At 48.1% G+C, this 11259-nt stretch overlaps 2 protein-coding genes across 2 annotated transcripts; one reads left to right on the top strand and one right to left on the bottom strand.

Moving 5' to 3' along the window:
• Positions 1 to 8074: 8074 nt before the first annotated feature.
• LOC6047701 lies at positions 8075 to 9403 on the top strand. Its single transcript, XM_001864689.2, has 3 exons — positions 8075 to 8227; positions 8293 to 8426; positions 8482 to 9403. Exons 1-3 carry the CDS (start codon positions 8075 to 8077, stop codon positions 9401 to 9403), a joined length of 1209 nt encoding a protein of 402 aa, XP_001864724.2.
• LOC6047702 (3-hydroxyacyl-CoA dehydrogenase type-2) lies at positions 9404 to 10395 on the bottom strand. The gene is made up of 2 exons (XM_001864690.2): positions 10287 to 10395; positions 9404 to 10230 (listed from the first exon to the last, which is right to left on the bottom strand). The coding sequence occupies exons 1-2, from the start codon at positions 10293 to 10295 to the stop codon at positions 9469 to 9471; spliced, it is 771 nt and encodes a 256-aa protein (XP_001864725.2). The 5' UTR covers positions 10296 to 10395; the 3' UTR covers positions 9404 to 9468.
• Between the last annotated feature and the right edge of the window lie 864 nt (positions 10396 to 11259).

Genomic DNA, 11259 nt, shown 5'->3' with positions numbered 1-11259 from the left:
CTATGACTCTATTGTCTATTTTTTGTGATTCAATATGAAAAATTAAGAATTAAAGAAATTCATTAATTTAAAATAAAGGTAATTAGGAATTTGAATTAAACAATTCCAGAGTTTTTTTTAAAGACCAATAAACTATTGTCTTTCATATGTTTATAGGACCTAATCACAAAAACTCTAGAATTTAAGAATGTAAAAATTTAGGAATTTCAAGATTTAAGAATTTATTAATTTAAGAAATTAACAATTTAATAATTAAAAAATTAAGTCTAGATTTTTAATACATTTTTTTACAAATAATGGTGTGAAAAAGTTCAATTCATAGAAAAATTACGGTTTAAAATTTTGATTTTGAAGCACTTCTCCGACATCAGGAATAATTGTTTGAACATGCTCGCCATTTTTTTATTCAGTCGGAAAAATATTTGTCAACAAATGTGAAAAGTGGATGGTGAGACGAAGTGAGGGTGGAGAGGTTTTGTCAATTTTTTGCCCGTATCTGCCCCGCCGCCTATTTCGACGGTCGTTGAGCCGGCGGTCGTTTCTAACGACCGAGTCCAGTTAGGAACTGATCAATAAGTAATCTGAAGGAAAAAGCCTAACAATCATCATTAAATTTTCTGGCAGAAAAATCTAAACTAAAGAAAAATCAAAAACTTAAAAATTTGGAACACAGAAATTTAGAAAATAAAAAAATAAGAAAAAATTAAGAAATGACAAAAAATTTATGAATACAAATAAACAAAAAAACTGAAATTACAAATTCAAAACTAAAAATACCAAACATTTAAACAAAAAATAATAATTTCAGGACACCAAAATTCAAAAAATGATAGTGCTACAAATATAAAATTCAAAGATTTTTAAATTTTCAGAATTTTAAATGTTAAAAAATCTAATAAATCCGAAAACTCCAAAATTTAAAAATCAGTTTAAAACAGTTACTACTTTACTGTACGAAGTCCCGGTAATAACTTCTTGTCCAATCAAGAAATTTATATTTTTCTCAAAATTTGGGTATTTAACCTCGAATTTAACCTAAAATATGACATCAAAAATGTCCGATTTTTTGTAACTTAAGATGGCGGCAAAAGTGGCGGCAGCCTAGAAACTATTTTTTTTGTTTTGAATTCCAATATTTAAAATTAAAGAGTTTTAAAATTGTGAAAAAATGTCATACATTTTGAAATGCTTAAATGCATTTTTTTACTAAAGCATTTTTAATTTTTGAATATTATAATTAGGGTTAGTGATTTTTCACGGTTTTATGTGTGAATTTCAATAGTTTTTAATTGAAATCTAATATTCGAAAGGATCTCAATTATTAAAAAAATAGATTTGTTACAACATTTAATAAAAAATGAATGCTTTGAATACCTAATTGAAGAAAAAAAATGCAACAAAAAAAACCTTATTTTCGAAATCGTCAAATGATCCCAAAATTAAAGAGGTTTCGGGGAGGCCGGAATAATAAAACACGCGGTTTAACTTAGCGAATAGAAAAATAGCGTGTAATCTCGTTAAACTTTGTCACAGACTGGTAGCGGAAGTGCAGCTGTCAAACAGCAGCAGCCCGCGTGTGCCCAGTGGGCTTGAGCGTCGTAGGGGCGAACAGAGTGCGGTGGTTGCCAACTTATCACCCCTGCTCAATCACAGCACGTCTCCTCCAATCCCAGCTTGGCGCGAAGATCCTTGAAGACAGCTGCCGGTAGACCCTTGGTCATGATGTCCGCTTGTTGCTCCGCAGAGCGCACGAACTCGATCTCGATCGTCCTCTGCTGCACCAGCTCCCGCAGGAAGTGGAACTTGGTGTCCACGTGCTTCAGGCGCTTGCAGTCTCGGGAATCCTCGGCAATCCTGATTGTGGACTGGTTGTCCTCGAACATCGGTACGGGACCGTCCACTGGCTTGCCCAGATCGTCCAGCACGCGTATCATCCACAGAGTGTGGCACGCCGCCGTGCAGAGTGCCGCGAGCTCCGCCTCCGTCGACGACAGAGACACCGTCTGCTGCTTCCTCGTCAACCAGCCGACCGTACATCTCGAACTCCTCGGTTAGCTTCTGCTTGACCGCTTCCAGCACTTTCAACGACGTTCCGGCCAGGAGGATGTCGTCCACGTACAGTACCAGGATCAGCTTCTTGTCTCCAGCTCCTCGGGTGTAGAGACACATGTCGTTGGCGCTCCGGACGAATCCGAGTTTGCTGATGAAGCCATGGAATCGGTCGTTCCACGCTCGGGACGCTTGCTTCAACCCGTAGATGGAACGGTTCAGCTTGCAGACCATTCCCCTGCTGAAACTCTTCCGGCTGGGTCATGTAGATCTCTTCAGCTAACTCACCGTTCAGGAACGCGGTCTTCACGTCCATCTGGTGTACGAACATCCGATTCTCGTTGGCCAGCGCCAACACCGCCCGCAGCGTGTCCAACTTCGCCACCGGAGAGTAGGTCTCGGTGTAGTCGAACCCGGGCTTCTGCGTGAAGCCTCTGGCGACTAGTCTCGCCTTGAACCGGTCCGGTTTCTCAGCGTCGCCCCGCTTCACCTTGAACACCCACTTGCAGGTAACGGCTTTGCGTCCTGCAGGCAACTTCACCAGCGTCCAGGCGTTGTTGCGCTTCATGGAGTTCATCTCGTCTTGCATCGCAGCTCTCCACTCGTGCCAATCGTCCCGCTTTTTCAGCTCAGGGACCGAACTCGGGATGTCCTCGATGAAGTTCATCGCGTTGAGTGCAAAACTGGCGTACTCAACCTCGAAATCCTTGTGCCAAGCGGGAGGGTTCTTCGGTCTTTGAGGTCGGCCGCTGCCATCAGCTTCCTCAGCTTCGGGTTCATCGGCAGCACTGCTGAACTCGTCTTCCGAAGTCTCGTCTCCATCGTCGGCACAGCTCGCGTCATCGACGCAGCTTTCTTCATCGCTTTCAAGTGGCACAAACTGCGAGTCGGGTTGCGCGACCTGCTGCTGCACCGCGACAGACTCCACGAAGTCCACGTCGCACGCCGTGACGACCGTCCGTTTCTTGGGGTCCCAGACTCGATACCCGTTGTGTGAGTACCCGACGAGCGTTCCTTTCCACGCCTTGTCGTCCAGCTTTCGGCGCAACTCCTTCGGGACGTGGACGAACACATCGCTGCCAAAAACACGAATGTTCGACACGTCCGGCTTCTTTGACTCCCACAACTCGTACGGCGTTTTCTTCATCTCGAGAGCAGCGGTCGGGCTTCGGTTCGTCAGGTAGGCCGCCGTCAGCATGGCTTCCCCCCAAAACTTCTTGTCGACGCCAGCATCAGCAAGCATCGCCCGCGCCTTCTCGACTAGCGTCCGGTTCATGCGCTCGCTCAACGGGTTCATCTCCGGCGTGTAGGGGACAGTAGGCTCCATCCGGATCCCCTTTTTCTTGCAGAACCCCTCGAAGCGCTTGTTCCGGTACTCGCCGCCGTTGTCGCACTTCAGCCGAGAGATCGGCCGCTCGAACTTCGCCGTCACCAAGGCCTCGTACTCCTCGAAACACTCCATGACCTCGTCCTTGGAGCGAATCAGGTACACCATCACGAAATGGGTCCAGTCGTCGATGAACGTCACAAAATATTTCATTCCGTCGAGTCCCTCCGGCGACACGGGACCACACACGTCGGTGTGTACCAATTCGAGCACTCGCGACGATCGACGACCTTCACGCGGTGGGTGAGGCTTCCGCGTTTGCTTGCCGACGACGCACGATTCACACACGACGGTATCGTCAGTCCCGGCGGTACTGTGGTCGAGTTCGGATACCATCTCCTTCTGCACCAGACACTTGAGGCTTTGCTCGTTCAAATGTCCAAAACGACGGTGCCAGAGCACGAAACCTTTCCGAACGCGACTGCACGTCAACAGCGAAGAATCTTCCGTACCGTGCCGAGCCAGAAAGTTCATTTCGTACAGCTTGTTCTGCACAGTAGCACACGCGACGATTTCGGAACCACTGTACACTGTCGCTTTCCCGTCTTCGAACACGACGCGCATCCCGGCTTGTTCAACGCGCAGCACCGAAAACAAATTGCAGCGCAACTTCGGCACGTACAACGCGTCTTTGATCGTACAGTTCACTCTCTTACCGTTCACGACAGCAACCACCTTCACCGTGCCGGAGTGCTCCGCCTGGATCGTTTCACCGTCCTTGGCCACCGCGATCTCGATGGGCTTCTTCAGACGATGCAGCTCACAGAACAGCTCCTTGTCCCGCACTAGATGGTCCGTCGCACCGGAATCGATGAACCAGCGCGTCCGCGCCTGCTGGGGGTTCGCCTCGCTCACGAAGCAAACTTCCTTCCGGTTGCTGCCGGAATCCGCCACGTTCGCCTTCGACTTCTGCTTCCTCTTGCTCTGCTGCGGCTTCTTCTTCTCGGGACAGTCGGCCACCCGGTGGCCCTCCTTGTTGCAGCCGAAACACTTTTGCTTCTTCTGCGGCTTCGCCCCGTGAAACGCAGCATCGCTCTGGGACGGGGTGGACGATTCGATGCCCTTCTTCGTCTCTTCGTCCAAGAGCCGGTTCTTGACGAAATCGAGCTTGAGGTCCTCCTGCGACATGGTTTCCAGCGCCGTCACAGCACCGGAGAACGCCGATCCCAACGAGATGAACAGGTGGCAAATCACGTCGATCTCCTCTAGCTTCGCGCCGGCGGACCGATACTCCCGGATCAACTTCTCGAACTGCAAGAAGTGCTGCTGCAGCTTTCCCCCATCGTAGCGCATGGTCACGATCTGCCGTTGGATCCGCATCCGGCTCGCGACGCTCTTCCGCGCGTGGATGTTGTGCAGCTTGTCCCAGTTGTCCTTCGGGGACATGTCCTCCTCCAGGTGATCCATCTGCGCATCGCTGATCCGCGCCATCAACTGCGAACGGCAGTGACGGTCCTTCTTGATGCGCTTTTCCAGCAGCTTCATCCGGGCCGTCTTTTCCTCCGGCTTTTCTCCCGCTTTCTCCTTCAGTTCCGCCACGCCGCCCACGTCCGACCGCACACATTCCAAGAGCTCGTGCTCATCCAGGAACGATAACATGCGGAGACGCCACGGGTTGAAGTTGGACTCGTCCAACATCGGCACCTGCACCGGAGCGGGTTTTGCGTCCGTCATGACGCCCGACGATTCCGCGCACTTTTCCGTTAGACCGAAAAACGCGACTTGGGCCCACAACCTAAAGAGGTTTCGGGGAGGCCGGAATAATAAAACACGCGGTTTAACTTAGCGAATAGAAAAATAGCGTGTAATCTCGTTAAACTTTGTCACAGACTGGTAGAGGAAGTGCAGCTGTCAAACAGCAGCAGCCCGCGTGTGCCCAGTGGGCTTGAGCGTCGTAGGGGCGAACAGAGTGCGGTGGTTGCCAACTTATCAAAAATGAGGAAAGTAAGGTTGCAGTTAGATTTATGCAAATTTATCAAATGTTTTTGTTTTCTGAAACACTTTGGGATTTTTTTGAAGTTTTATTGATATTTTGTATTTTTCACAAATGCAGTAACTTTAAAAAATTATTGATACTTTTTGCTAAAAATAAAAATAAATGCTTTGTGAGTTCGATTTGCGATGCCTTTTCGTTGGGTCGCAAAATTTTTCGCGTCCGTCGCAGTGTGTTTTTCGTTTTTTTTCGCGTGCGTGTGTGCGTGTGAAGGTGCGGCTGGCTTTGGCTGTCCCGATGACAGTTAGCCAGTTCGATTTGCGATGCCTTTTCGTTGGGTCGCAAAATTTTTCGCGTCCGTCGCAGTGTGTTTTTCGTTTTTTTTCGCGTGCGTGTGTGCGTGTGAAGGTGCGGCTGGCTTTGGCTGTCCCGATGACAGTTAGCCAGTTCGATTTGCGATGCCTTTTCGTTGGGTCGCAAAATTTTTCGCGTCCTTCGCAGTGTGTTTTTCGTTTTTTTTTTTCGCGTGCGTGTGTGCGTGTGAAGGTGCGGCTGGCTTTGACTGTCCCGATGACAGTTAGCCAGTTCGATTTGCGATGCCTTTTCGTTGGGTCGCAAAATTTTTCGCGTCCGTCGCAGTGTGTTTTTCGTTTTTTTTCGCGTGCGTGTGTGCGTGTGAAGGTGCGGCTGGCTTTGACTGTCCCGATGACAGTCAGTTCGATTTGCGATGCCTTTTCGTCGGGTCGGTAAATTTTTCGCGTCCGTTGTCGATGTGCAACAACAACAAAACCCTATCATACCATTTCATCTCGATACATCGTAACTCGTCGTTCGCAAAGTTAATCAGTACCTCACTAAACATCAATCATTCAAAACTCGTGAAATCATCTCAAGTTAAAAATTACACTGTTTAACCCTTCAGTTTTAATTACAAATGATTTTGGTTCTATCTTTCCACAGCCGGCTGTCTAAGACTAGACCATTTCATTTAAAATTTAACAACAGATAAACGGGAAATGTCTCATCCGCAGCCTCCGATTGCTTGCCTTGAGAATAATACAAAATACCGTTCAACAAACACTATGATTTTGGGTCGCATCATCATCTTCTATGATGAATCCTGACCAAACACCCTATCCTACTAACAAGTTTTCAGGTTCCTGGCGCTCGTGGGGTGTAAGCACAGAGTAAATCAGCTGCCCTAGTAGCAACCTGCGCTAACTAACATTCCCGTCCCTTAAAATCGAGGTCTACAAACTGACATGGCGGGCGCCGTTGGTGGCCAATGACTGTTACCTATTCGCAACTGATCTAGCTTTAGCAATCATGGTGTTTTATCTTTTCAGCGCATTCATACATGCTGTTGATAAGGGAAACACCACTAGATCGTCGAAGCCTATAATCAGTAGTGCTGAAAGGATATTACGGTTCTGTTCAGCAACGGAGGGGCAACCATGGGTGATCTCTCATGCTCATGCTCAAAATAAAAATAAATGCTTTGTATTTGATATTTTTAGATGATCTTGCTTACATGGACAAAGAGAATATTTTTTCTAAAATTTTTGAAATGTGTGTGTGTGTGCAACCAACCAAACGGGACCACGCGGCCGCTTCTTACAAATTGAATTGTTTCCATGTTTTTTTAGATCTACATTTTATACATGCAAATAATTCGCATAGGCATTTGGAAGGTGGTAGCTCTGCCGAGCTTCGGTGACCCATTTCTACGCTGGCTAGCCGAGCGCGAGGTACTTCAGCTTTATCGACAAGCCCCGCCCTGAAGAACGTTTGCACCTATCGGGTTCAAACGTTATTTAGAACTTCCGAACCCTTGTCAAATGGACAAGGACCCAGCGCGTATATAGTTGATAGCAACAGTATTCCTAATTCCAGTTATAACTCACCAAGTCGCGATGGCCTAGTGGTTAGCATTTTTGCTTACCAATCCAAAGGACGGGGGATCGAACCCCGACTCGAGCGACTTTGATTTTTCGTTCATGTTCAGAGTTTCAAGATTTATGTTTCCTATACTTTCTCGTTGGGAGCAGATGGGAATCGAACCCAGGACCATTCGCTTACAAAGCGAACACCGTGACCAGTCAGCCACGGCCGCTCCCTTTTCTATTTTTTTTGAAATGTTTAGTGAAAATAGAAGTGCAATTGACTGAAAACAAATTCTTTCTGTTTCCCTACATTTATTTCGTTCAAAATCATTTTAAATATTAGTGAAATTTTAATACACAGTTCAGAAAAGAGATCTCCTCGTATTTTTTTGTGAAAACTTAAAACGCAAAAAGAACGATACAAGCCTGTGGATCCGTTGGCGAAACCACAAGGTTTAAGAGGGCCACATTATATATAAGGTGTTAACGTCGATTCCGTTAAAAAGGTGACTATTGAGAAACAGAGGAAAATTGTTAGTTTTTTTCAAACAGAGAAAAAAGTTTGACCAAATTCACGATTAAGGTTTGGACTAAATTTAGATCGGCTTTCCCTTTTATTCCTGTTCCGAGTAGGCTACCACCCAACTAGTTGCAAACAGCTCTTTCCCCACTGCAAGTACAGTGCAACCGGGCCGAGTCGTCACCGTGCCACCGATTAATATTCCGTCATAAATTCGGTCATAACTCGCGGCGAGCCGGTAACCTCACCATCAGTCCAGTTCAGACCGCGTAGCCGCCATCAACAACGTTCATTCCCGCGCGATGGGCACCCTGAGCAAGCACTTTTACGCGGCCACGCGGGACAAAACCTGCCGGGACATGCTCCATCCGGGCCACACCTGCTGGCAGGCCGGTCAGGTGTACCTCTGGCAGGGCTTGATCGGCGCCATGCGACACTACCTTCCCGGTGCGGTGGTAAGTGCAAGAATGACCTAGCAAAAGGGTCATCGAGCATGACCTGTTTCTTTTTTGGTGTGTAGACCGCGCTGCTGTTCCGCATGAACCAGTGGGACGACCCGCGCGTGTGGATGAACTTTGTGGCGCAATACGCGCGTTGCATCGTCGCCGGGCTGCCGATGACCGCCGGTAGCTTTCACTTCTTCTGCGGGTTCTAGTGAGTTGCGCGTTTTAGATATTCATAGTGGTTGCTCAAGATATGACCATTTCAGCAACCTTCTGGGTCGCTTCTCGGCCCCGTTCTTCGTGTTCATTCCTTCGTTTTTGGGTGCTTGCACGTGCATGTTCCTGCCGCGGCCGATCGTACGAGCCCAGGGAGTTGGACTGCTGAACATGTACGTCGAGTTCTTGATCAGAAGGGTTCGTGGTAGAACGGCTGAAACGTTGCGAACCTCGCGACTGATCGGTACGATCATGTTTGGTGTCTTCAGTGCCGCCATGATGGGAGCTCTACAGTACTTGCAGATTGATCGGGTCTGGTTTGCAAACGTCTACAAGGAAAGCGTCACTCCAAACAATAACATAGAAAATTGCAAAACTCGCTATTGTTCTCACCATCCAACGAAACCATGCTGGCAGCATATCTTAATCCAGGTCAAGCGATCGTTCTACTTCGGATTGGCGATCTGTCTGATCAAGAACGTTTTACCGAGGATCACCATGCTGTTCAGCAGTCCCGTCAGCTTCCTACGAGCCATTGCATCACGTTTCGACTACGGCTTGATCGGGTTCTTCACCGGCTACAAAGCCCTGTTTGAGATCTTCAACTGCTGCCTTCCAACCAACGTCAGCTCCATAACTCGATCGTCGATCGCTGGTTTCTTCGCCGGAACCTCGTACTACTTCTTCCCAAACTACCTCCTGTTCACCTACCCAATAACCGAACTCATGGAGGTTTACTGGTTGGTCTACATGCGTTCCGATCTCCCGAAACCTGCGATCGCACGAATCATCGATCGACTTCCGGTAGTCCTGCTAGCGTACGCCTTCAGCCTGGGCATGATGTACCACCTGCGGGTCGTCTACCCGTACTACACCAACCGCTACTGCCACAAGCTGATGAACATCGGCACCACCGGTCGCTCCGAAACGCTGGCCCGAGGTTACGCCGAAATAATGCTGGGTTACAAGTGATCATGGTCAATAAAACCTTTATTCTCCTCAAATACCCAAAACACATCTCATTGCTCCGAAACCCCTCACATATTAAACCTAGCGGCCGCATCCAGCCGGATGACCTCCCCGTTCAGCATCGGATTCGCCACGATCGCTTCCACCAACTTCCCAAACTCGTCCGGCTGTCCCTGCCTCTTCGGAAACGGGATCGTTCCCACCATCACCCGGACCGCCCGCTCCGGCAGCTCCCGCGTCATCTGCGTTTCAAACAACCCGGGCGCCACCGTCACCACCCGGATCCCAACTCCGCTCAAATCCCGCGCCATCGGCAGCGTCATCCCGACGATCGCCGCCTTGGACGCGGCGTACGCCGCAAATCCAGCCTGACCGTCAAACGCCAGCACCGAGGCCGTGTTCACGATGACCCCGCGCTGCCCGTCCCCGTCCGGCTCGTTCCGCCCCATCACACCGGCCGCCAACCGGGCCACGTTGAACGTCCCGACCGTATTGACGAGCAACGCTCGTTGAAACAGGCCCAAACTGTGCGCCTTACCCTGCCGGTAGTCGTAGGTTCTCATCGGAAAGGCGATCCCGGCGCAGTTGACGGCCACGTCCAGCCGACCGAAGCGGGCGACCACTTGTTCCAGAGCTCGCGAGACATCCCGCTCGGAGGTGACGTCAACCGGGACGAACGCGACGTTGTCGGAGGCGAGGGATTTCGCTAGTTCTGCTCCGGCGGAGGTGGGTAGATCGGCGAGGATTACCTTCGAGCCGGCGCGTAGAAAGTGCTCGACGGTGGCGCGACCGAGGCCGGAGGCACCTCCGGTTACCAGGCAGACGGTGTTCTGTTGGGTGGGCGGACTTTGAGCGGTGTTCTGTTATTCGGGAGAAAGCGACTAACCTTTAGCATCTTTAGTCAGCAGAGTTTTGGTGGCGACTAACCGGTTCCAGATATGGTTATCATCATTTTGGAGGTAGAGATAAGTGAGGCGCGATTGTCAAATTGCTTGCTTTGCTTTTTCGGCGAGTCTTGGAGTGACTTTGCGTACGACTTTAGAAGAAACTTATGCCCGTGCTGTATCAAGAAGGTTGTTCCATGTTGCTCACCAGTCTCCTAGGTTGCAGATCTTTCTTAGGTCCGCCTCGATCTGATTTCCTCATCGTGCACGCTGTGCCCCTGCTCTTCGGCCTGTGCCGCCATCCTGTCGCGCGCTGTGTCGCCGGCCCACCTGAGCCTCCCGACGTCAGGGTGACGATGCACTATGGGCCATCTCCATACAAACAGGCGGCCAATTTTTTTTTTGCTTTTTAAATGTTTTTTCATACAAATTTGGGTTTTTGTATGGTATTGAAATGATATACGTCCATTTTTATGACTTTTCATGTTTTTCAATAGTTGATTTTTTATTATTAATAGTCTTTTCATACATTTGCAAGTGTAACAGAATTGCGTATATATTGTATTGCAAGTTTATATTATTAAATTATGGATAAGCTAATACATCCCCACTTTAGGGACACAACCCCTCCCTCCTCTTTCTTTCACCCCCTCCCCACCCACCCTCCAACAAAATTTTGTTAAGCGTAATAAATTCATTTTTAGTCAAATATAACTTGAGACCCCCACTTTACCCTTACGGGCATAAATTGCGAAAATTTTAATTGTTAAATCAAATAACAATTAACAAAATTTAATGTTATTCAAAATACTAATTATGAAGTAAAACGATAAAATACAAAACATATTCTAACTAATCCTAATGCTCTTGTTCATGAAAATTCATTTGATTATAGAGTTTCTGACGGCTTCAGGATATGTTAGAGGTACTTTTTATGATGTTTTGTACTAACCAACATAGAACTTAAATGTGGAT

The sequence above is a fragment of the Culex quinquefasciatus genome, chromosome 1 (genome assembly GCF_015732765.1).
Source record: "Culex quinquefasciatus strain JHB chromosome 1, VPISU_Cqui_1.0_pri_paternal, whole genome shotgun sequence".
In the NCBI taxonomy this organism is placed as follows: domain Eukaryota; kingdom Metazoa; phylum Arthropoda; class Insecta; order Diptera; family Culicidae; genus Culex; species Culex quinquefasciatus.
Note: the sequence above shows the minus strand (reverse complement) of the source record. Positions and strands in the feature narration are given on the sequence as shown.

Excerpts from the sequence above, each read along its gene's own strand:
- LOC6047701 (XM_001864689.2), top strand. The coding sequence starts at position 8,075 with ATGGGCACCCTGAGCAAGCACTTTTACGCGGCCACGCGGGACAAAACC. Across the intron at positions 8,228-8,292 it reads ACTACCTTCCCGGTGCGGTG|ACCGCGCTGCTGTTCCGCAT; the intron begins GTAAGTGCAAGA and ends TTTGGTGTGTAG. Across the intron at positions 8,427-8,481 it reads CACTTCTTCTGCGGGTTCTA|CAACCTTCTGGGTCGCTTCT; the intron begins GTGAGTTGCGCG and ends TGACCATTTCAG.